This window comes from Phyllobates terribilis, unplaced genomic scaffold (genome assembly GCF_046119375.1).
Source record: "Phyllobates terribilis strain yellow unplaced genomic scaffold, ASM4611937v1 Scaffold_9__5_contigs__length_417890890, whole genome shotgun sequence".
In the NCBI taxonomy this organism is placed as follows: Eukaryota; Metazoa; Chordata; class Amphibia; order Anura; family Dendrobatidae; genus Phyllobates; species Phyllobates terribilis.
In genome coordinates this window covers 109,968,355-109,990,670 of record NW_027362769.1, presented here as the reverse complement: position 1 = coordinate 109,990,670, position 22,316 = coordinate 109,968,355, and the positions used below count along the sequence as shown (strand labels likewise).

The 22,316-nt window shown below is 47.1% G+C and overlaps 1 protein-coding gene across 1 annotated transcript in view; it reads right to left on the bottom strand.

Moving 5' to 3' along the window:
* LOC141161707 (dynein axonemal heavy chain 11-like) overlaps positions 1 to 22,316 on the bottom strand; it is a 1,128,345-nt gene that overhangs the window by 1,038,305 nt on the left and 67,724 nt on the right. Inside the window, exons 12-14 of the mRNA XM_073646926.1 lie at positions 3,788 to 3,946; positions 3,581 to 3,703; positions 2,528 to 2,650 (exon numbers count right to left, since the gene is read on the bottom strand). Coding sequence (XP_073503027.1) covers positions 2,528 to 2,650; positions 3,581 to 3,703; positions 3,788 to 3,946 — 405 coding nt within the window. The remainder of the gene's footprint in view (positions 1 to 2,527; positions 2,651 to 3,580; positions 3,704 to 3,787; positions 3,947 to 22,316) is intronic.

The following is a 22,316-nucleotide window of genomic DNA, read 5'->3' as shown; positions in this document are numbered from 1 at the left end:
GGTGCTTAGTGCCACATAGGAGCTATTCGACAACAGGTCCCAACACCCTATGTGGTGTCCTGATTTCAACAATATTATTATTACTTATTATTATAGCGCCATTTCTTCCATGGCGCTTTACATGGGAGAAGGGGTATACATAATAAAAAACAGGTACAATAATATTTGAACAATACAAGTCACCAACTGGTACAGGATGAGAGAGGACCATGCCCTCGAGGTCTCACAGTCTACAAGTGATGGGTGAGGATACAGTAGGTGAGGGTAGAGCTGGTCGTGCAGCGGTAAGGTGGAACGAGGGTTACTGTAGGTTGTAGACTTGTTGGAAGAGGTGGGTTTTCAGGTTCCTTTTTAAGGTTTCCACAATAAGTGAGAGTCTGATATGTTGCCATGTATGCCATGGTTAGGGTTTTGAACTGGAGTCTCTGGGCAATGGGGAGCCAGTGAAGGGTCTTCACAGAGGGGTGAGGCCGGGAAATAGCGGGGAAGACAGGTGGATTAGTCGGGCAGCAGAGTTTAGGATAGATTGGAGAGTTGCGAGAGTGTTAGAAGGGAGGCCACAGAACAGGAGGTTGTACATCCTCCTGTGTTGGGAGGCACTGTGGGGGCATTTTTCTGCGCTGAAGGCACTGTGGGGGCATTGTACTATGCCGCAGGCACTGTGGGGCCATCAAATTGTCTGGAGGGAGGAATCATGCTGTGCATGTGGAAGGTACTGTAGGGATAAATTGTGTGGGGGAATTTACTGTGGGAGAGTCATACTGAATGGGCAGGTATCATACTGAATGGGGCCAGGAAAGGGTAATCAAAGTGGGTGGGAACATTAAGGGGCATCAGTAGGGGTACTATTTGTGTATTCGTGCTGCAATACATTTGCCTCTTATCTGTCTTTAAAAGTTGCTTCGTATTCTCTTTTGAGACTGCTCCTACGCACGATGAACCCGCCTGACCCCACCGAATAATTGATTTTTTTGGACTGGGGATTCAGACATTTTCTAAGGAGCCCCATAATTTCTATATACACCCCTGCCTCTATATACAGCACTAATCTTTCAATAATTTCATTCTGCGAGTACTAAAGACTCAGGTATGAAAATTTGCTTTTAAATACAGCATTTGGTTCCTTGAAGAAAGCAGAGACATTATTTTAATGAACTACAAATCCAAGAAACTTAAACAAAACCAAGACACTGTCGCTCATTCCTGCACAAAACTACTAAAGTTCTCTTTTAATATAAGCAAGTCTGGACTTTGCAAAAGTCAACAAGATACCCCCTACTGATGTAAACGAAACTGAAATTAGGGTTGTATTGAATTGCTGATGACAGAGGTCCATTTTCTGTGTTCTGGGACCTATGAATAGTGTTGCGTTGAAGAGAGAAATTGTGCACTAAAAAAGGAAAACTGCAAAACAAGTGAAAAATGCTAAATGCTTAAAAACCACACTCATTTGTTCAAAGCAGCTCCTCACAATGGAACTGATGGCTGTATTCAGCTCCAAACCATCAGCCCAGCAACTTTGCTCTGATTCTTGATAATTATTCAAACCAAACAGGAGCAGAAGCAGTTGGACATACTTAAGCAATAAGGCACCACAGGCAAGCACTTTCCCATAAGTGTCCCTGCACTTTATGCATGTTGTCAAGCGTCACAGCTGGGTCCGAGCGCCTTCATAAAATTACCATATTTTTACGAAAGCTCCAGACACAGTCACTTTTTTATTTCCTTAAAAAAGGCAAACTTTTCTTTTATTTATTGTTCAGCAGCACACTTCAAAATTACAGAGACTCAAGTAGTTTTCTAAAAATGGCCAGCAGCAATAGCTTCAAATATATAACCAGTGTAGTGGCTTATTAATCATATTTATTTACTTTGGGAGCAGAAGACAAACACATTTTTGTAAATACTGCTAAATTTTGATTTCATATTATGTTTAGTCTTATTGTTGCCAACTTTTATAGAACAAACTTAATGCATTTTGTATGGATTGAAATCCACTGTCATTAGATATAGTGTAGGTGCACTTTATAGGCACACTAAACTTAAAGTTTTAAAACAGTCTGCTCCCTTTATCTGCAGTATCTCATGCTTGGATATATTTGATAGCCACATCTAATAGAATGTAGCATGATTTGATAGACAATTGCATATATTTCTAGCATTCTGCAAAGAATTACAGGAAGTAGAATGCTGATGAAGAAAACTAATCACTCAAAAAGAAAAAAGAATGGATGTCCAGTACAGTATATGAGAAATCGAACAGTTCAATGTATACATGCAAATGTGCTGCTGCTCTGCCTACATTTATATTTATTGTGAATTTTGTACAGAATGGTGGAGACTATGGTGCTGGGTTTAAGCTACACTCATTGAAGATGTACTTGGACTGAGTCCATCCGAGTTTGCAGATCATATGACCTTCAAATTGATCATATAAGCTTCAAAGTTTAGATTGGGCCACATTTTAAAATAATATTTTATTTTTAATGTTTACATAAAGAGAATATTGAAAGGATATCAAATTTACCTGATTGTCTTCAAGCGTCTCTATCAGATTCTCATCTGATTTTAACAATGGTGTTCCAGTTGCCAGATGCTTCTCATAAGAAAACTGCATTGTGCTCCATGTATGGTTCATCTCCACAAGAACCTGAGAAATAAATATACAGGAATGAAAACTTCATCATATCAGCATTATGGAAGCTGCCTCCAAATATAGTTCCAGATATCACTGCTCAAGAAAAGTATTATGATAAAGAACATTAGGAAATTAGAATATTGTTCCTGCTCTATTATTTCAGCTTTACTGATATACTCTCTGAGAAACCCGCTCTGTCTGCTACTTCTGGCTCAAGTGTTATTCCAGGACTTTTGGGTGACGCTAAGAAACCCATGATTTGCTTTAAAATGAACCAATGTTTTCATATAGGAAAAAAGGATTAAGAATTTGGAGTTGCAGTCCTCCAATCCAAATTCATAGATTACACCATTTTTTTTAGAGAATTGATCCCTAAAAAGTAAAAATTGTGCATTAAAAAAAGTTTTAAAAAACTGTAAACTGTGCAAAAGTTTCACTTTTTGTGTATTGCTTGACAAAGGAATTACATATGGGAAAAATTGTTGGAATTGGAATTACTTTCATTTGATTACATTTAGGAATTAAGTTACACCAGTTTTGGAAGAAAATCGACCCCCAAATAAGTCACAAGTTATGTAAAAAAAAAAAAGTTTTAAAAAGTTGCAAAATGTTCCTTTTTGGTACCTGCTGAAAGCAAGTGTGTTTTATCTGTAGGGGACTCCGCCAACAACTGCAAGACCGATTTCTTTAAGCCTACTAGTTCAAAGTTTGGCACCAATCTGCACATGGTCATAGCAGACGTGTATTTCATTTTCTGAATTTCGGACAGTTCAAAATGCAAACAAAAGACCCAAAAATGCACACACCTTTTAATACATTATTCACAGTTTAATCCAACAATATTTTTTCAAAGTAGTATATAGAATAAAATTGACCCATCATATCAAACTTATGATGTTTATTGTGGAACCATTACATTAGTCTATTTAAAAGAAGACTCACCTTTTCTATTGCCATCTCCTTCACTGCCTTGTCCACAATGTTCTTTACCTCGTCCTCTACCCTATGTAGTTGTAAGGCCAGGAGATCCCCAAGGACGGTCTCTTCATTCATTATAAATCTCACCTTGAAAAGAAAACACATAACATCAAGTCAATAGGTGGTGGATTTATCATATCTGTAGAACATGAAGAACTGATCGACACCAACCCCCGTCTTGCTCATTAGCTGCAACCAGTGTCTCTTCCTGACAGCGGGGTTCTGCAGCTCATTTACTGCTCTCAGAGAGGTTATTAGATTTTTGACAGTAGATTCCAGGCCCAAATAAACATCCCATGTTCTTATCTCTTTATCAAGGGTCTTCATTTCCTAAAAATGATAAGAGCTAAATAAATGTGCAGTAATCATTCGAAGAAGGGGAAGTGGACATTGCAGTATGCATAAGAAACGTTCTGCAGTAGGACTGCGACTAAGAAAAGCTCATGGCTGAAGAGCGAGGCCTGAACATGGATTTTTAGAACTAATATCTTTTCATTTTGTATATATTGATTAATGCAATTCCATTTCCCATTGTAGCAACAGAAGTGTCCTTCCCTAACGTCTTTCTAAATGTGACACATCTCGAAATAAATGGCATAACATGTCAAACAAACATTTCTTTTATTATACTCGCTTATATAGCGCCATTAATTCCACAGCGCTTTACAGACATTATTATCATCATCACTGTTCCCATTGGGGCTCACAATCTAGATTCCCTATCAGTATGTGTTTGGAGTGTGGAAGAAAGCCAGAGAACCTGGAGGAAACCCACGCAAACACAGGGAGACCATACAGACTTCTTAGGCTGCTTTTACACTGAGTTCTTCACCATGTTCAGTGGTCCCTTTGGGGCTTACATCTGAACCCTCAGCAAAACGGGATTCGGGCATATGCGCCAATGGGACCAATGACTATAATGTTGCAGAATTAGTCACAGTGCACTCTGTTGTGCATCATATTTGGGCATATACACCTACTGGAGACTACTAGTAGACTACATCTGAGTGTCCGCCTCCAGTACGCGTATACGCCCGAAAATGATGCATGATAGAGCACATAGTGACTAAATCTGCACCATTTGCAGAGTTTCAGACGTAAGCCCCAACAGGACCACTGAACGTGGCAAAGAATGCACTGTGAAAGCACACTTACAGGCAATGCTCCAAGGGAGCAAAGTTAGAAAATTAGCTTTCTTGCAAAACAAATCAGTTTATTTTCCAAAGTAGCACATAGGTGAGATGGCGGCCCTATGAGTCAATGTCCAACCCTTTCTCGAGCCTTCAAACATGACCAGGAATAAAAGCCAAGCCAGAAACTCATCTACAGACTTTTTCAGTTGCCCCTCATCGGTGTAAAGGCCCCTACACACATTAGACCAAAGTTGTACAAAGTAGACGATTTCGACCAAATTGATCATTCGTCATTTGTTTTTCTAAGTGGCAAGTGGTCGACTTTTATGCAGCAAATGTTCGTATTCGTCCGAAAGAACGATCAGGCATGTCTGATATTTTTGTACAAACTGCATAATGTGTGTTTTTGTTTGCTATTCATCAAAAATATACGGCTTCATCTAAAATATATTAGAATAATGTAATCAGACATGTGTATGGTGCAGTCATGCAAACAAAGATTCGTAAGAAAGACCATCCGATGGTCGGGCAAAGATTTCGGACCGCCAATCTCATTGTTCTCCCGGAGATAAGCTACCAGCAGAAATGTCTGTTGGTGGCTTCCTCATAGAGAATATTGGAGCACTGGGCTGAGCAAGCACTCCTGTGTGTGGGAAAGACAGCTGAGATGGCTGTCGGCCGAACATTGGCTGAAGCATTGTTCGGTTGACAGCCATCTAATGTGTATGGGAAAAAAACAAACTAACATCAGCTCACAGGTGTGAAGAGCACCCTTAATGAGGGTGCGGTGCACAGAGGCAGCAGGCTGGCTCCTGAGCTGGGAAACCATGGAAAAAGGAGAGAAAATCCATCAACCGCAAAAATATAAAAAACATCACATTTATTAGAACAATTAAAAATGAAAAGGTGGAAAAAAATTAAAATAGCATAGTAATGCTGGGTCTACGCGTTTCAAACGTTCACAGCTCTTAGTGAAGACTTGCGCTGGCTGCATTTTCTCTCCTTTATCTAATGTGTATGGCCAGCTAGGTGGTACTTTATAAGATATGTTTTAATGTTTTACACTGTAAGAAAGTCCATTTGCAAACCTATTGTTAGAAACTGAGTGTAAATTAATTGCTTGTTTTGCAAAACCGCAGGTCTATTAACAATGGGCATTCAATTTAAAGGGGTTGTCCACTACTAGGATAACCCTTCTCAATCTGAGTGTTTGCCACCATCAAAATGAAAACACCTATACTCACCTCTGGTGCCGGAGCTGTTCCAGCGCCGTGTCGGCACTTGTTTTCCCGGGAATAAGTAATCGAGAGGAATTCAGAACTGCGACTGGCCGCTCACTTCTTCGTAATTACTTATACTGTACGTCCGAAGGTAGGGACAGTGAAGACAGCACTGATTGGGCACAGGGCTCGGGAAAGAAAGTGCCAACACTGCTGGAAGAGCGCCGGCACAGGAGGTGAGTATAAGTGTTTTTATTTTAACTGGGCAAACACTCAGATTGAGAAGGGGTTGTCCTAGTAGTAGACAACTGCTCTAAACTAAATTTCCAATAATCCATTTCAAAGCCATAACTGTGTCTCAACTGTGTGGCCGGCCACTATAGGAGACCCTACCCATAGGTACCTATTCAGAAGACATTTCTGACCACTACAAGACTCTGTTGAGAGCCATTTCTGAGCAAGCAGATGTTTTCTTCCTTCCACTGATGAGGGTCCCCTTGATAGATAAGGCCATTTCAAACAACAGATCATTCATCTAAGGTTTGGATAACCAATGTGCCATCTATTGGTTCTCAATTACTGAGAATTGAACAGTAAACAAACATTATTACCTGTATAAACTACAACGTCTGTAACCCTCCTCCGATGTAATTACCAGAATCAATGCTCTCAGGTTATACAGTATTAACACGGATAGCACATTCTTTTCATCACCTGAACCTAAAAATCTACAAATAATTACCATCTAATTAGTACAAGGAGGCTATAAGTGGATCTTTTCACTTAATTGTTAAGTGCCACTTCTTTGAAACACTCTTTATAAAGATTGAAGTGTCACAAGAAATTATATAGTTTCCCTTTAAAGAGAGAATTTTCGGCATCTTCTTACTTGAACTTTAGTTTTCTCATAGACACAAAGTCCTATAGTGACGGAATTGATGAATGTTTAATGATTAATTCTCAGGAAGAATGAGAGGTGTTCAAAGAAATGTGCAGCAAGAAACTTTTATATTTGTTCATATCATTGGAACAAATCTTAGTAACACAAATGCCTTTTGTACTTGAAATCTACATATTGTGATAGGATCTGTCATGTGTCACAGTCAAAATTCACAATTAGTATAATGAACTTACTACCAACTATTGCTGTCAGTCAATCCGAATGTCAGATTGTCTCATTGAATTGGATCCTATGAATTGCACGCCATACGCAGTGGGAACTGGTAGAACAGATGACTTAGTTCATAAAGCTACCTGTCAGATACATGGGGATGTGCTGAGCCTTATAATTAACCGGCGGCATAACCTGAAGCTCCGGCAAATTCTCTAACAGGGCCTCTACCTACTATGTGCCATTTATTATACTTGTGTCTTCTTATGTGGCTGAAAGGATCTTAGGGCTCGCGTACAAGATCGATTACATCAGACGAGTGCTGTATGTGGTTTTCAAGGACAGCATTCGTATCCATGTTATTTTATGGGGCTGTTCACATGATCGATTTTTGTTTTCTTGGGCCAAGAAGTCCAAGGAAAAAAATCAATGATGTGCCCAATTTTGATCCAAGTTTCGGATCAAAATCAGCATGCAAGTCTATGGATCTGTGGAAAACATCAGACCGTACTGGAAAAAGTGGAGAAACTTTTTTTTTCTCTCCACATTCGAGAACAACTGATCCCACCCTGATGAAACTCTGATCAGAGTCTGATCATGATAATCGGACTGTTTTTCTTGGAGTAAGGCAGCGGCTTTCATGTCCGTGTGGCAATGAGGCAGTGACCCAAGAAAATTCAACTCAAATGTCTTTATTTGCCAATTTACAAAATAAATCCAAACTTTATCATCCGATTAGCAGCATATCAGTCCATTGCCATGGTCGACTGCACCATCGTGTCACTCGTGGCTGCGTCAATGGCCTTTCTTTAGTTTCTGGCTCAGGTTTGGGTTCAGTCTTACACAGACAGGCATACACAGGACCTCCTGCTCTGAAGCTTGCAAGCGAATCATGACACACCCAACCGTTAACTGAAAGCTTAAATGGGAATCGTGGCCATAGGCCACTTCCAAGACCCTGACTAGAGGGAGAAATCCATCCCACTACCTTCCTACAGATCTCTCCAGAAATAAAAGTCCATGTCAGTGAGGCGCCCCCTGGGCGGTGGGTACTCGGCAGCCCTGCCTCTGGTTGCCGGTATAGGGGATATCACGGTGGCTGGCCCAGGGCAGTCAGTAAAAGGGGATTATATAGGGGATTTGGAAAGTTTGTGACGCCACCTGTGGAATGCGGCTAAGGGGTGCCTCCGCTGCGGAGCAGTCCTCTGAGGCAGATGGTAGGACAGCTTGGGATGGAATGGCTCCCCACAGGTGGAGCGGGCCTCAGGGCAGCGTTGGGTGTACTGGATGGTGGTGCAGGGGAGAGACGGCAGGACGGTCCCGGAGGAAAGACGGACACTCACACAGGGGTAAGCTTCAGTACCTTTACTGGTGATGCTGCAGGTCCAGGGTACTCCAGGTGAAGGGTGCGCTTCTGGACTCTCCCCAGTGAGTGGGTATAGGGCCTCCTGATCCGTTGCTTTTTCGCTAAGCTTCTGGCCTGCCTGGAACTAGGCCTAGCTTGGTTACTGTCTCTCTTGGCACCTGCTGACCTGGTGGTAGGGCCTTCTCTTTGGAGATCACTCTCCCTGTGCGCTGGGACCTCCGTGACTCCTAGCCCTGGTACTGTAATCAGCGTTTGGTGAACCTGGGACCTGTAGTCCTCCAGGGGTTCCAGTGGTTCCTACTGGGTATAAGGAGTCCCTGTAGGCGCGGACCCGGTGTCCGGTATATATATATCGGGGTGAGCCTGGTATGCTCCTCTGCCCCCTCACTACTTCTTCCTTCTCCTCTTACCTTCAGCCCACTCAAGGCCCTCACTAGGCTTTCACACGTGCTGTAGGCCTTGGCTCGCCTAAGCACTGCAGCCAGCTTGCTGCTCTTCACTGCTCTCTGAGCGTCAGCATGCTCCCTGCTCAACTCTGAGCTGTGTTCCTCTCTGTCTCTGAACACTAAACTGAAACTAACTGAGCTGCCTGGCTCCACCCTCCCTATATATATGTCCCTAACGGGCTCCCTCTGCTGGTCTGAGTTGGTAGGGTGGAGGTATGTGAATGTGTGAGGGCCTCTTGTGGAGAAGTCCATCCATGCACCCTTCTGGGTTCTGTGGCACCACTGCGCAGTAGGGCGCCACATTCCTCCCTAGTAAAACTCAGTACTCCTGGACTGAAGCATTTTTCTCAAAAACAGGTTAACAATAACAACTTTTCTTCCCTTTACGGGAGGCACTTTGCTTGAACATTACAGGTAACAAAAACATAAAAAATTATAAATATATGTACAATAATTAGAGTTTTTGAGCTGTCAGTGAGTCCCCTAACAGGGTGTCCATTTCACTGCAAAGTACAAGGGAGCTTGAGGGACCTGTCCGTAAACCCTCCACGTAGGCCCTGGGCGTGGCTGCAGGGCATAGGTGATCCGGAGTTGGACCACGTCTTCCGCCACGCCAAACAGGTTTTTGTTCAGTGGTTACCTAAAAGGGGCACTCCAGGGAGTGCAATTATGTACAAGTAAATAGTTTTTGGGCTGCACACAGTCCTCAGCCACCGAGTCCTTTATATATACCCTTACGGGTAACTAAATGCAACAAGAAAAGTGTCCATGTCACCTAAATTGTCCATTGTAAGGCAAAAATACGTCAATACATACGTGAAAATTACACAAGAATAACATACCCCAAGGAGCAACTATTTATACTATCAGAGTTTCTCTTCCTACTCTCTGTATCTGACAGGAGTCTGACCTTGCGTGCTACGTATTGACCTACGTAGTACTGGGATGTGTGTGGTACTGGTGTTTGTACTACCTCCCATTCTGTCAGTTCTAGGTGTGGAGGAACTGCAAGGCTGCCTTAACCTCTCTACGGGACTGGCAAGTGTACCATTGGCTGGGCCTTCTTGCTCTGCTCCAACCGGGGATCCTTCTTCCGGGGATTCTTCCTGAGCAGGCTCTTCTGGGGCACCTACAGGTTCTACCTCCTGTGGAGGGTCTTCTGGCTGTTGGTAGAAGTGTAGCACAGGTATTATTACCGCTCCATCCAGTTGAGGCCAATCTGCCGGGAAATCTCCTAATTCAGTATGTGTTACTGCTTCTTTAGGCTCCTCCGGTATGATGAGAGGCACTTCTTCCTGGGACTTTAGCAGACCTGGACACAACTTCAGATGGTCTCTAGATACCGTTGCAGTCGTTCTTCCTCCTTCCTTGGTACTTAAACAGGTCTTCCTGTTATCAAATCTTGAATTTAACACTGTGTAGGGTTCCCTCTCCCACTGGTCATCAAGTTTGTGGTTTCTCCTTTTTCTCTTTAGTACAACTTCTCCAGGTGTAAAGGGTTCTGCTGGTGCACTCTTGTTGTACTGTGCTTCCTGCTTATCTCTCACCCTATTCAGACTGTCTTCGACACAGGCTTGTACTCTCTTGTACTGTTCCTGTCGCGTCGTGTCCCAGTCTTCAGTGGACATATCTGCTTCGGGTTCTACTACCCCAAGCTCCAGGTCCATGGGCAACTTTCCGGGTCTTGCTCGCATGAGATATGCTGGAGTACAATTGGTGGAACTCACAGGTATGTGGTTGTACAGATCTACCAGGTCAGGTAGCTTATCTGGCCACTGGTTTCTTTCTTCTAACGGTAAGGTCTTCAACAGGTCGATGACGATGTTATTCATCTTTTCACATAACCCATTGGTTTGGGGGTGGTACGGTGTAGTCCGGATCTTCTTACACCCATACAGATGGCAAAACTCCTTGAACAATTCGGCTTCGAAAGCAGTGCCTAGATCTGTCAGCACTAGTGTTGAGCCACCCCCGTAGTGTTCGAGTTCGGTTCGGTTCGTCGAACACCCGTGTGTTCGCCGAACTGTTCGTCAAACTGTTCGTCGAACACCTTCGAACACCGTTAAAACCAATGGCAGGCAAACAAAAACACATAGAAACACATAGAAAACACCTTCAAAGGTGTCCAAAAGCTGACAAACTGCTCAGAAGACATAACTAACACATGGAAAAGTGACAAGTACATATAGTCATGCGAAAATAAAAGAGGTGGAGGAATAAAAGGAGGGGGAGATACAGATATAGGCATGTCATGCCCTTCTAAAATCCAAAAAGTGAGAAGCCGACACGGCCAGTCTGCTCCTGCCCGTGCCACGTCCGTGTCGCCGGGTTTGTGCCAGAGCCGCGGTGAACCCTGATGGCCAGCCCCCCTCTCCCAATACTGGTGCCTGTCCGCTGGTGGGTCGAGCGAGCCCCCCTGTGGTGGAGGCAGCTCTAAGCTTTTTAATTTAAATTGTCTCTCTAATTTGAATGAATACACTTTAAATCCATTTACAAGGATCTATTGGAGGGCAAGTCTCATGCCAGCAGCCGCGTAATTCCAGCTCCAGTAGCGTCCACTAAAGCTGCTGCAGTTAAAAAGCTTTTATAAGGATCGAGCTCGGCTGTCCACCGCAAGGCATCCTACTGCCAGTCCCAGCCCCTATGCCTTGGGGTGCCTCCTGATGCTCTTCACTGAGTATCCCATGGTCCCGAAGCATTTCCTTTGAAAAAATTAAGTGTCTAAACTACAGGTGGTGTAGCTTGCTTAACAGCTGGGATAATCCGCTGACTAGCAGACACTGCTACTAGGCACAAAGTATTTCCTGGGCTAGATGCAGTTAAAAATTTGTAATTAGATACTCTCGTTGGATGCTGAGAAAGCATTCCATAGAGCCTCCTGGCACGCCATATATGATTCTCTTAAAAAGCTTGGGGTAGGGGTCTAGGGGACCCTTTTATAGCCAAAATCACGGCCCTGTATCACAATACGTCACCTAGGCTGAAGATAAATGGAACTGTAGCACCCTGAGGGCTCGGTTGCTACAGAGGTATTGCACCTCACCCAGAGGTGTGATATCTCACTCTCAGGTAAGGATGGAGTGTGGATCAGGACCCGACACCTGCATGCATTACACCACATTGCCGTGGGGCAGGGCGACCAATATGCCTCTGAGATGGGCACGACAGTCCCTGTCCCTGGCTGGAGTGGGGGGAGGGAACACTGAGGAAGGGGAACCCTGTAGTGCAGGAGCAGGGAGGAAGCAGTTCCTGGGTGCATTGAGAAGGGAGTATAAAAGGTGGGCACCATCTTAGTTCAGTGCAGAGAAGTCTGAGCAGAAGTGGCAGGGAGCAGGGGCTCTGCATGAGCTCTGCTCCGGAGGCGGGCCTAGTAACAGAGGCCCAGGCCTGGAAGAGGGAGAAGGAAGGAAGAGGAGCGGAGAAGGCTCCAGGAACGAGGAATGAAGGGATCCCAGGGGTGCGGAAGGGCGAGTCGCCACCGCACGCCCGAATCCACCTGCGTGGAGGGGTCAGGCCAAAGGGGGAGACCGGTCCCCGAAACTAGTGGAGGCAGGAAACGACCCTCAGCTAGAAACCGGAGGCTGTGACATTTTATGTGGCACAGCCCCTCGCTACACCCGCTAGGAAGGCACCACATAGGGTCAGGGAAACTGGCGCCAAGTTTACCAAGAGGAGGCCCGAGGCAGCCGGACAGAAGGGTTGGTAAGAAAGGCCAGACAAAGGACACACAAAGGGGGTCCTGTGAAGCGCTCCAAAGTTATCTGGGAGTTGTCTGAGCCCCTCACCTGGTGAGCACAGTACGACGTGGGCAGCCGTTACCTGCAGACGTGGTCTGGATAATAAGAACTGTGAGTAAAGGCCCTGGACTGCATCACTGACTCCGTGTCGTTACTGCTGCTGCTCTGCACCATCACCCCCATCCTCCGCATACACTGCCCTGAGGCTATACTCCTCCCGTGGGGAGTTATGCTACGCTCTGCTGCACCCACAACACCAGCCTCAGCGGTCTGCCCTGCAGCGGCGGTTCACTCTGACCGCAATCCACGGGTGGCGTAGTCGGACATTTAAACATCAAAACCACATAAATAGTTCCGCCACTGGTTTGACCACCCTGATCCACGGAACCGGGTCGCCGCCACGAAGACTACAACCACCAGCATCCACCAAAAAGGGTCCGGCTCCGGGTGTCCCAAGGCCCAGGGGGTGCATCAGAACATTTTCATCACCTTTCACAATCACCAATGGGACAAGGCAGGGATGTCCTCTGTCCCCTCTCTTATACATCCTAGTGACGGAGCACCTGCTCTCATCAATTCGCCATAACCCCAATATTAGGTGGATTGAGGTGGGAGGCACCGAGTACAAGTGCTCTCTATTTGCTGATGATGTCCTAGTATATATCACTCAATCACATATATCCATCCACGCTGTTATGGCTGAAATAGATCACTTTGTTACATGGTCAAATTTTAAAATCAATGCAGCGAAGTCTGAGGCCCTCGATGTCTCCCTCCCCAAATCCATATAGGATTCCATCCAGTCCAACTTTCCCTTTGCCTGGCCCTCACAGGGTATCAAATACTTAGGAATTCCTATTCATAGAGACCTCTCCCATCTATGTTATCTTAATTTTGGGCCCTTTATTGAACAACTCCATACAGACCACGGTTGGCAAGTTAGAACTGTAAGATTCACTACGTGAACCACTGGTGTTTTGTGGAAAAGCACATGTACACTGCGTTCCAAATTATTATGCAAAAAGTGTTTAGGAGTGATAAGGGAAGAATTTGTTTGTTTGTCAGTTAAACTCATTGATGGTGATGTGTGTCAGGGCTCTTTATATCACTGTAAGCAATTGCAGACACCTGTGCTAATTAGTTTGGCAGGTGTGTCCAATGAAAGGCAAGACTACTTAAGAAGGTTGTCTCACATTATTAAGCAGCCTACATTTTCTGCCAAAATGGGAAAGAAAAAGGATGTGTCGGCTGCTGAGAAGCAACAAATTGTGGAGTGTTTAGGTCAAGGCATGACTACAATCAACATTGTGCGATGATCAGGATGAAGTGTCTTGGCAATCAAGAAGTATGTAGCTGATTCACAGTACACACGTGTGCGTGCTGATAAGGGCAAATTGAGGACTCTTTCCTACAGGCAATTACGTCAGGTTGAAAGAGCAGCGGCAAAAAAGCCTTGTCATAGCAGCAGACAAGTTTTTGAAGCTGCTTGTGCCTCCAACGTCCCCCGAACAACAAGATGCAGGGTCCTTCAGAGGTTTGCAGCTGTGCATACGCCATCCTGTCGACCTCCTCTATCCACTTCACACAAGCAGAAACGGCTCCAGTGGGCCAAACATTACATGAAGACTGATTTCAAAACTGTTTTGTTCACGGATGAGTGCCGTGCAGCGCTCGATGGTCCAGATGGATGGAGTGGAGGATGGCTGGTTGATGGACACCCCACGCAAACACGGCTACAGCGCCAACAAGGAGGAGGTGGAGTAATGTTTTGGGCTGGAATCATGGGGAGAGAGATTGTCGGCCCCTTTAGGATCCCTGAAGGCGCTAAAGATGAACTCCATAATGTATGTGGATTTTCTCAAACAGCACTTCCTGCCATGGTTCAAGAAGAAGAACCGTGTATTTCACAGCAAGATCATTTTTCTGCATGATAATGCACCATCTCATGCTGCACATAAAACATCTGCATCTCTGGCTGATATGGGCATAAAAGGGGACAAACTTATGGTGTGACCCCCATGCTCCCCTGACCTCTACCCCATTCAGAACCTTTGGAGCATCATTAAAAGGAGTGTCTATGATGGCGGGAGGCAGTTCACATCTAAGCAACAGCTCTGGGAGGGTATTCTGTCCTCATGCAAAACAATTGAAGCAGAAACCATCCAAAACCTGACAAATTCAATGGACGAGAGAGTTCAGAAGCTCCTTTCGAACAAGGGGTCCTATGTGAAAATGTAACATCACCTAGAATAAAGTTTTGAGTTGAAAACTGTTTGATTTCAGTTTCTAACAACCTGCTAATGCTTATAATTTCAAAAATGACCATTTTTTTGGTCTTTATTAAAATGAAAAGGTTGATCGAAAAGTTTGGGGGATCTAAGAGTGTGGCAACCCAGTAGTCATGATTACTTCGAATTCTGACAATATGAGGGTCATGCTGCAGGTAGTGCAGCAAGAAGGCACTTATGTGTCTTGCGCATCTCGGAGCCCCAAAATTATTTTCCGGGCTAGATGCAGCTAAAAATTATTATTAATTTTAAATCTGGTGAAGCTTTAGTATAGATGGCCTAATAGGATCAGTGCTGCACACTGCTACAAAGCCCAAATTATTTTCCAGTCAAGATACAGATAAACATGATTAGTAATTTTAAATCTGGTGGAGCTTATTATAGATGGCCTAATAGAATCAGTGCTGCACACTGCTACAAAGCCCAAATTATTTTCCAGCCAAGATACAGATAAACATGATTAGTAATTTGAAAGCTTAAAACGGTTGGTAGGGTGATTTTAACCAATCATCAAGCTTTTACTCTCCCCAGGATGACACAGGGGTAGAAAAGTCGTTTCGGATCCATGATTTGTTCATCTTTATGAACGTGAGTCTGTCTACATTATCAGTGGAGAGCCGTGTGCGCTTATCTGTCAGCACACCACCAGCAGCGCTGAACACACGTTCAGACAGAACGCTGGCTGCGGGGCATGACAAGATCTCCAAGGCGTAAGTGGCTAGCTCCGGCCATTTATCCAGATTGGAAGCCCAAAAAGAGCAAGGGTCCAGTGACACAGTCGTGGCTTCAATGTTTACTTGGAGATACTCCTGTACCATCGTCTCTAGGCGTTGACTATGTGTCAGACTTCTTGTCTCCTGTGGCCTTGCAAAGGATGGGCTAAAAAAGTGGTGAAATGATTCCGCAAAATTGATGTTACCAGCAGATACTGTGGTTCTGTTACGGTTTGAGTGCTGAACACTTGACGGTCCCACGGTTGGCAAGTTGGAACTGTGAGATTCACTACGTGCACCACTGGTATTTTGTGGAAAAGCACATGTAAGATTCTGCAACAGTCTCTGCTGATACTCCTGCATGCGTGCATCCCTTTCTATGGCAGGAATAATTTCTGCAAATTTACTTTTGTACCGGGGATCTAACAGTGTGGCAACCCAGTAGTCAGGATTATTTCTAATTCTCACAATTCGAGGGTCATGTTGCAGGTAGTGCAGCAAGAAGGCACTCATGTGTGTTGCGCATCCAGGAGCACCAAGTCCCTGTTGTGTTGGTGGCGAGGTAACAATCATGCTTCCTTCCTCTGTCCTCTCCCCCCAACCTCGCACAACAGAAATGTGATCAAGGTCTCCCTCATCTGATGAGTCTTCCATCAGTTCGTCCTCCACTTCTTCCTGGGCTCCTGCACCTTCCTCACTAGTTTGGCTGCTACCATGCGCCCTGGTAAAACCATCTCCCCCACCCTCACATGACTGCCGCCTTGGTGCTGCCGACCGTCTGGACCTTGTAGATGTTAGCCCTTCCGCATACAACTCCTCCTCCTCTACTTCCTCCACCTCCTCTTGTGCCACCACCTGACTCCGAATTCTGTTTAACATGTGCTCCAGCATGTAAATCACCGGAATAGTCATGCTGATAATGGCATCGTCAGCACTAAACATCTTCGTCGCCATTTCAAAACTGTGCAGAAGGGTGCATGGGTCCCTGATCTGAGACCACTCCTCCAGCGTGATTTGCCCCACCTCTGAATCTCGTTGGCCCAGGCTATACGTCAGAACGTATTGCACCAGGGCTTGTCGGTGCTGCCACAGTCGCTGCAACATGTGCAGAGTTGAATTCCACCGGGTAGGCACATCGCATTTTAGCCGGTGAAGTGGCAGGCCCAACGACTTCTGTAGAGATGTAAGTCGCTGAGCTGCGGGATGCGAACGGCGGAAGTGAGCACACAGCGACCGTGCCCTCTGCAGAAGGCCATCTAGTCTGGGATAGTGGGCTAAAAATTGCTGGACAACCAGGTTCAACACGTGAGCCATACAAGGCACGCGTGTGACATTGCCCCGGCGAAGGGCCGCACCCAGGTTTGCAGCATTGTCGCACACGGCCTTCCCTGGTTTCAGGTCCAGTGGAGACAACCATTCATGAAATTGGTTCTCCAGAGCTGACCACAACTCCTCAGCTGTGTGACTCACATTTCCCAGACATTTCAATGTAAAAACCGCCTGATGACGTTGAGCCCTACTGCCAGCATAGTAAGGAGGTGTGCAGGATCCCTTCTGCGCAGTTAGAAAGCTTGTGGCATGACCAGACAGGCTTTGAGTGCAGGTGGAAGACCGAGAGGAGGTTGAGGAGGCAGAAGCAGTGGAGGTACTTTGACATAAAGAGGATTGACGCACAACTCGTGGGGATGGCAAGACTTGGACAGCAGCCCCTTGTCCTGCTGTCACCATAGTTACCCAGTGCCCAGTCAGCGACATGTAACGCCCCTGTCCATGCCTACTCGTCCAAGTGTCTGTGGTGAAATGCACCCTGTCACACACAGAGTTTCTCAAAGAAGCGGTGATGTTGTGTGCGACATGCTGGTGGAGCGCAGGCACACCTTTCTTTGAGAAGTAGTGCCGACTGGGCATCTGGTACTGGGGCACTGCGACGGACATAAGGTCTCGAAAATCCTCTGTGTCCACCAGGCGGAAAGGCAGCATTTCTGTAGCCAAGAGCTTGCAGATGGTGAAATTCAACCTCTTAGCTTTCTCATGGCTAGGAGGAAATGGTCTTTTACTTGTCCACATCTGAGGGACCGAGGGCTGGCTATTGTGCTTAGACGGGGTTGATAAGGGTGTCCCCGGCAAACTGCCGGTCTGTGAGGAAGATGCAGGCGGACATGTTAGGTTGCCTTGATCCAAAGGTGGTGCTATCGATGTCGGACAGCGCTCAACACCAGCTGGTGTTACCACCTCCAAAGAAAATGATGACCTGCCAATCACGCTGGCTGTTGCGGGTAAAGAGGTGGCAGGTCTGCGCCCCAAAACAGGTGTGACTGCTGTCCCCCCAGTCACAGAGGATGAAGAGGCCGCGGATGCACAAGATATGGCAGACGGTGGTTGGCCCGGCCGGCTAGGCCGCATTGTAGCACACTGAGCTTCCCACTGCAACTTATGCTTCATGTCCATGTGCCGGTTCATGCATGAAGTACTCAAACTATGTATTTTTTGGCCTCTACTTAGCTTTTGCTGACAAATGTTACAGATAACACGAGTTGGGTCATCTTTATCGATCTGAAAAAATGCCCAGGCTATGCAAGGCTTAGCACCCATGCGACCTGAAGAGCCACCACGACTTGTGGTGAGAGGCAGAGTTGTGTTTGAGGATGCAGTTGTTGACGTGCTTCCAGTACTACGTCTCTGTCCAGGAAGGCGCAACCTGACCTCGTCGTCACTAGCATCTTCCTCCACCTCCTCTGCTGACCTCATCTCTTGGCTGACTGTGGGTTGACAGTAAGTGGGATCTCCAACTGACGCGCCCCTGGGCCTGCTGTGTCGTGCGGCATCGCGCGCACGGGGGAGGGCTTACCCGGAGCCGGATCCGATGGGAGCAGTAGTCTCGTGGCGGTGACCCGGTCCGTGTCCAGGGTGTCAAACTGCGTGGCGGTATATTAGCAGTAGATGTTGGACGACTACGCCACCCGTTGAATGCAGCTATGGAGCTGCCGCTGCAGGGCAGACCGCTGAGGCCGGTGGTACGATTGTGCAGCGTAGATGGTATAACCCCCAACGGGAGGGGTATGGCCTCAGGGCAGCCGACGTCGATGATGGGGGTAGCAGGAACCACTCAGAGACGATGCGGTGTAGTTCAGGGTCTTTACTGGGGATAAAGATAGACCCTCCCGGAGTACTGGCTAGCGATCGGGGCCTGGTCAGTCTTTGAGCAGATGGGATCTCCCCTGGCCAGGCGGAGTTGTAGGCCTCCCCAACTAAATGTACTCTTCTGGCTACCTTGCTAGAGGCGGGTAAAAGTAGCCCACGTCCCTGAGTGTACCGTGTGGTGCTCACCCGTATGGCCGGTGACTCGGGGCCTTCTAGTGGCTTCCGCTCCACGACGGCGGTGCTGGTCCCACGCGTGTGACCGTGCCTTCGGGTTTCTTGGCCAGAGGACCTGAAATCCCCTGCCGGTCGGTTTCTGCTGCTGGGTCTGGGTTAATCCCCACAGCCTCGGACTCCGGGTCCGGTGGTAACTCTTCAATCAGGGCGAGCTCTTCAGCTGCCAGCCCCTGATTCCTTTTAGCACTGCTCCCACAGAGCTCCTGATCTCTCTTTCCTATAGCTGCTTCTCTTCTTCTCAACTCTTCTTCTCTACTCTACTCCCTAACCCTGCCTCAGCCCCAGCTTTATATAGGGGAAGTTCTTCCCCTCCCAGGACTGGGCAGGAGGTGTGGCATGCATAGGATTCCTGACCAAGAGACCTCCCACCTGCTCTCAGACATAACATTGCTATTACTGTGGAGACCAGACCCCTGGGGTGCCACATTCCCCCCTAGTGAAAGTTAGTACTCCGGAACTAAACATATTTTTGTAACATAACAAATTACAAACAGAAACAACGCAATAAAGAAAAACATTAGGATGGTCACGGCGTGTCCGCAACCGGGTGTAACTTTTGAGGAAAACAAGGGTGTCCATTTCACCAACACAGGGAGACGTAACCAGGTAGGGGTCTGTCCTGCCCCGAGTCCTTAACAGTCTTTCAGTCCGTCCTGGGTTACGCTCCAACTATATACACAAAGGATTCCCGGTAAATCCACCAAAGACTCCTATAAATAACTAGAAACACATAATTATACACAAGCAACAATAAACAGGTAAACATTAATAAAATAACTTGAACATTTAGATCCTCCACCGTATGGGCAGCTGGCCTCTAGTGACCCTAGTGGACCTACGGAGCTGGTTGATTGGTCCTGAGCTACAGGGTATAGGGGCTGTCAAGGGTAAACTGGGCAGCCGTCTACGGACTCTTTGGCTCACTAGGGGTATGGCAGGCTCACTATAAGCAGAGGGTTGATTTTCCTGGTCTGCTTGTGTGGGGCCTTCTGCCTCCTGGACCGGCTGTTCTTCCAGCTCCACCTGTGTCTCCGTAGGTCCTTGGGATGCTGGTTGGAGGAACGTGAGGACGGGTACCACAACAGCACCATTGACTTGAGTCCAAGACCGAGGGAAGTCTCCGAGCACAGTACTAACCATATCTTCCCTTTCCTCTACGGGTCGAGGGTCTTCTTGTTCCTCTTCAGGGTTCCGTAGCTGTTCGGGACACTTCTTCAGGTGATCCCGGGATACAATGGCTGTGGTTTCCCCTCCGTCTTTACTGATTGTACAGATCTTCGGGTTGTCGTGGCTTGAGGGCAGTACGGTGTACGGGTCCTTCTCCCATTGGTCGTCCAACTTGTGGAGCCGTCTTTTCCTCTTCAAGACCTGCTCTCCGGGCACCAGGGGAACAGCGGGAGCATACTGGTTGTAAGTTTTCTCTTGTCTTTCCCTAGCTTGACAGAGACTTCGCTCCACGCTCTCCTGTACTTTCCGGTACTGCTGCTGCCTCTCTGTGTCCCAGTCCGCTTCTGGTGAAGTGTCCTCGGGTGTCAGGACTCCCATCTCCAGATCAACAGGAAGCTTACCAGGTCTTGCCCTCATTAGGTAAGCCGGGGTACAGTTGGTGGAACCTACAGGGATGTGGTTGTATAGGTCCACCAGGTCGGGCAGCTTCTCAGGCCACAGACTGCGTTCCTCCAGGGGCAATGTTTTCAGGAGATCTATCACCACCTGGTTCATTTTCTCACAAAGTCCATTAGTTTGCGGGTGATAGGGTGTTGTTTTAATCTTCCGGCAGCCATACAGGGTGCAGAACTCCTGGAAGACTTCCGCTTCAAAGGCAGGCCCCTGGTCCGTCAGCACCTGCTCCGGGTATCCATGCGGACGGCAGAAGTGCTGCTGGAAGGCTCTAGCTGCTGTGTGAGCCGTTAAGTCCTTGACGGGGACGACAACCAAGAACCGGGAGTAGTGATCCACGATGGTTAACGCGTAGACGTAGCCACTTCTGCTTGGGGTCAGCTTTACATGATCCAAGGCTACCAGTTCCAACGGCTGTCTGGTGATGATGGACCGCAGAGGAGTCTTCTGGCTGGCACGGTCCCTCCTTCTTAAGTTGCATGGGCCACAGTCTCTGCACCACCTCTCGATGGTTCCTCTCATGCCTACCCAATGGAACCGCCCGCGCAGCAGAAACTCCAGCTTCTTCCATCCGAAATGCCCAGCTCCGTCGTGGTATGCCTCCATCACCATAGCTGCGTCTCTTCTTGGCACCACTACTTGCCAGATTAGTTCATGCGTCCGGGAGTTAACCATTCTGCGGCACAACTTTCCCTTATAAAGGAACAGTCGACTCTTCTCAGCCCACAGTTGCTTGGCTTCCTCCGGAGCGTCTGGGTCAAGGCGTGCATCTGGCCGAGTCAGCATCTCCTTTACCAGACGGACGGCAGGGTCACTGTCTTGCGTCTCCACCCAGTTGTAATGAGGTAAGGGGTTGAACGTAGCGGTTTGCTTACTTCTTACACGGTGGGAATACTGGATAGTCCCATGACGGAGCTCAACTTCTTCCAGTTCTTCTGAATCTTCCCCTACGTCCGGTAGGTTTGGCATCCTGGACAGGGCGTCTGCGTTGGTATTGGAGCGTCCTGCCCGGTATTTGATTGTAAACTCATAGTTGGACAAGCGGGCCATCCATCTCAGCTCTAGGGCACCGAGTCTTGCAGTGTCCAGGTGTGTCAACGGGTTGTTATCCGTGTACACGGTGAACCGGGAAGCAGCAAGGTAGTGCTTAAAGCGTTCGGTGACTGCCCACACCACTGCCAGGAACTCTAGCTTAAATGAGCTGTAATTCTCAGGGTTTCTTTCGGTGGGTCGCAGTTTTCGGCTGGCGTAAGCAATTACCCGTTCCTTCCCCTGCTGGATCTGGGACAGTACGGCTCCTAGCCCGATGTTACTGGCGTCGGTGTAGAGGATAAAGGGCTGGCTATAATCAGGGTACGCCAGGATTTCATCCCCCATGAGGGCCATCTTCAGCTGGCGGAAGGACTCTTCTTCCAGCTTCTCCCATCTGAAGGGTGGCTTCTGGTTCTTGGCCTTCCTGGACTGGCCTATCAGGAGGTCCTGCATAGGAGCTGCCTTTTTGGTGAAACCGGGAATGAACCTTCGGTAGTAGCCTACCAACCCGAGGAACTGCCTCACTTCCTTTACGCTGGAGGGGCTTGGCCATTCCTTAATTGCGGTGATCTTATCAGGGTCGGGAGCCACTCCGTCAGCACTCACCACGTGTCCCAGGTACTGCACCTTTGGCTTCAGGAGGTGACACTTGGAAGGTT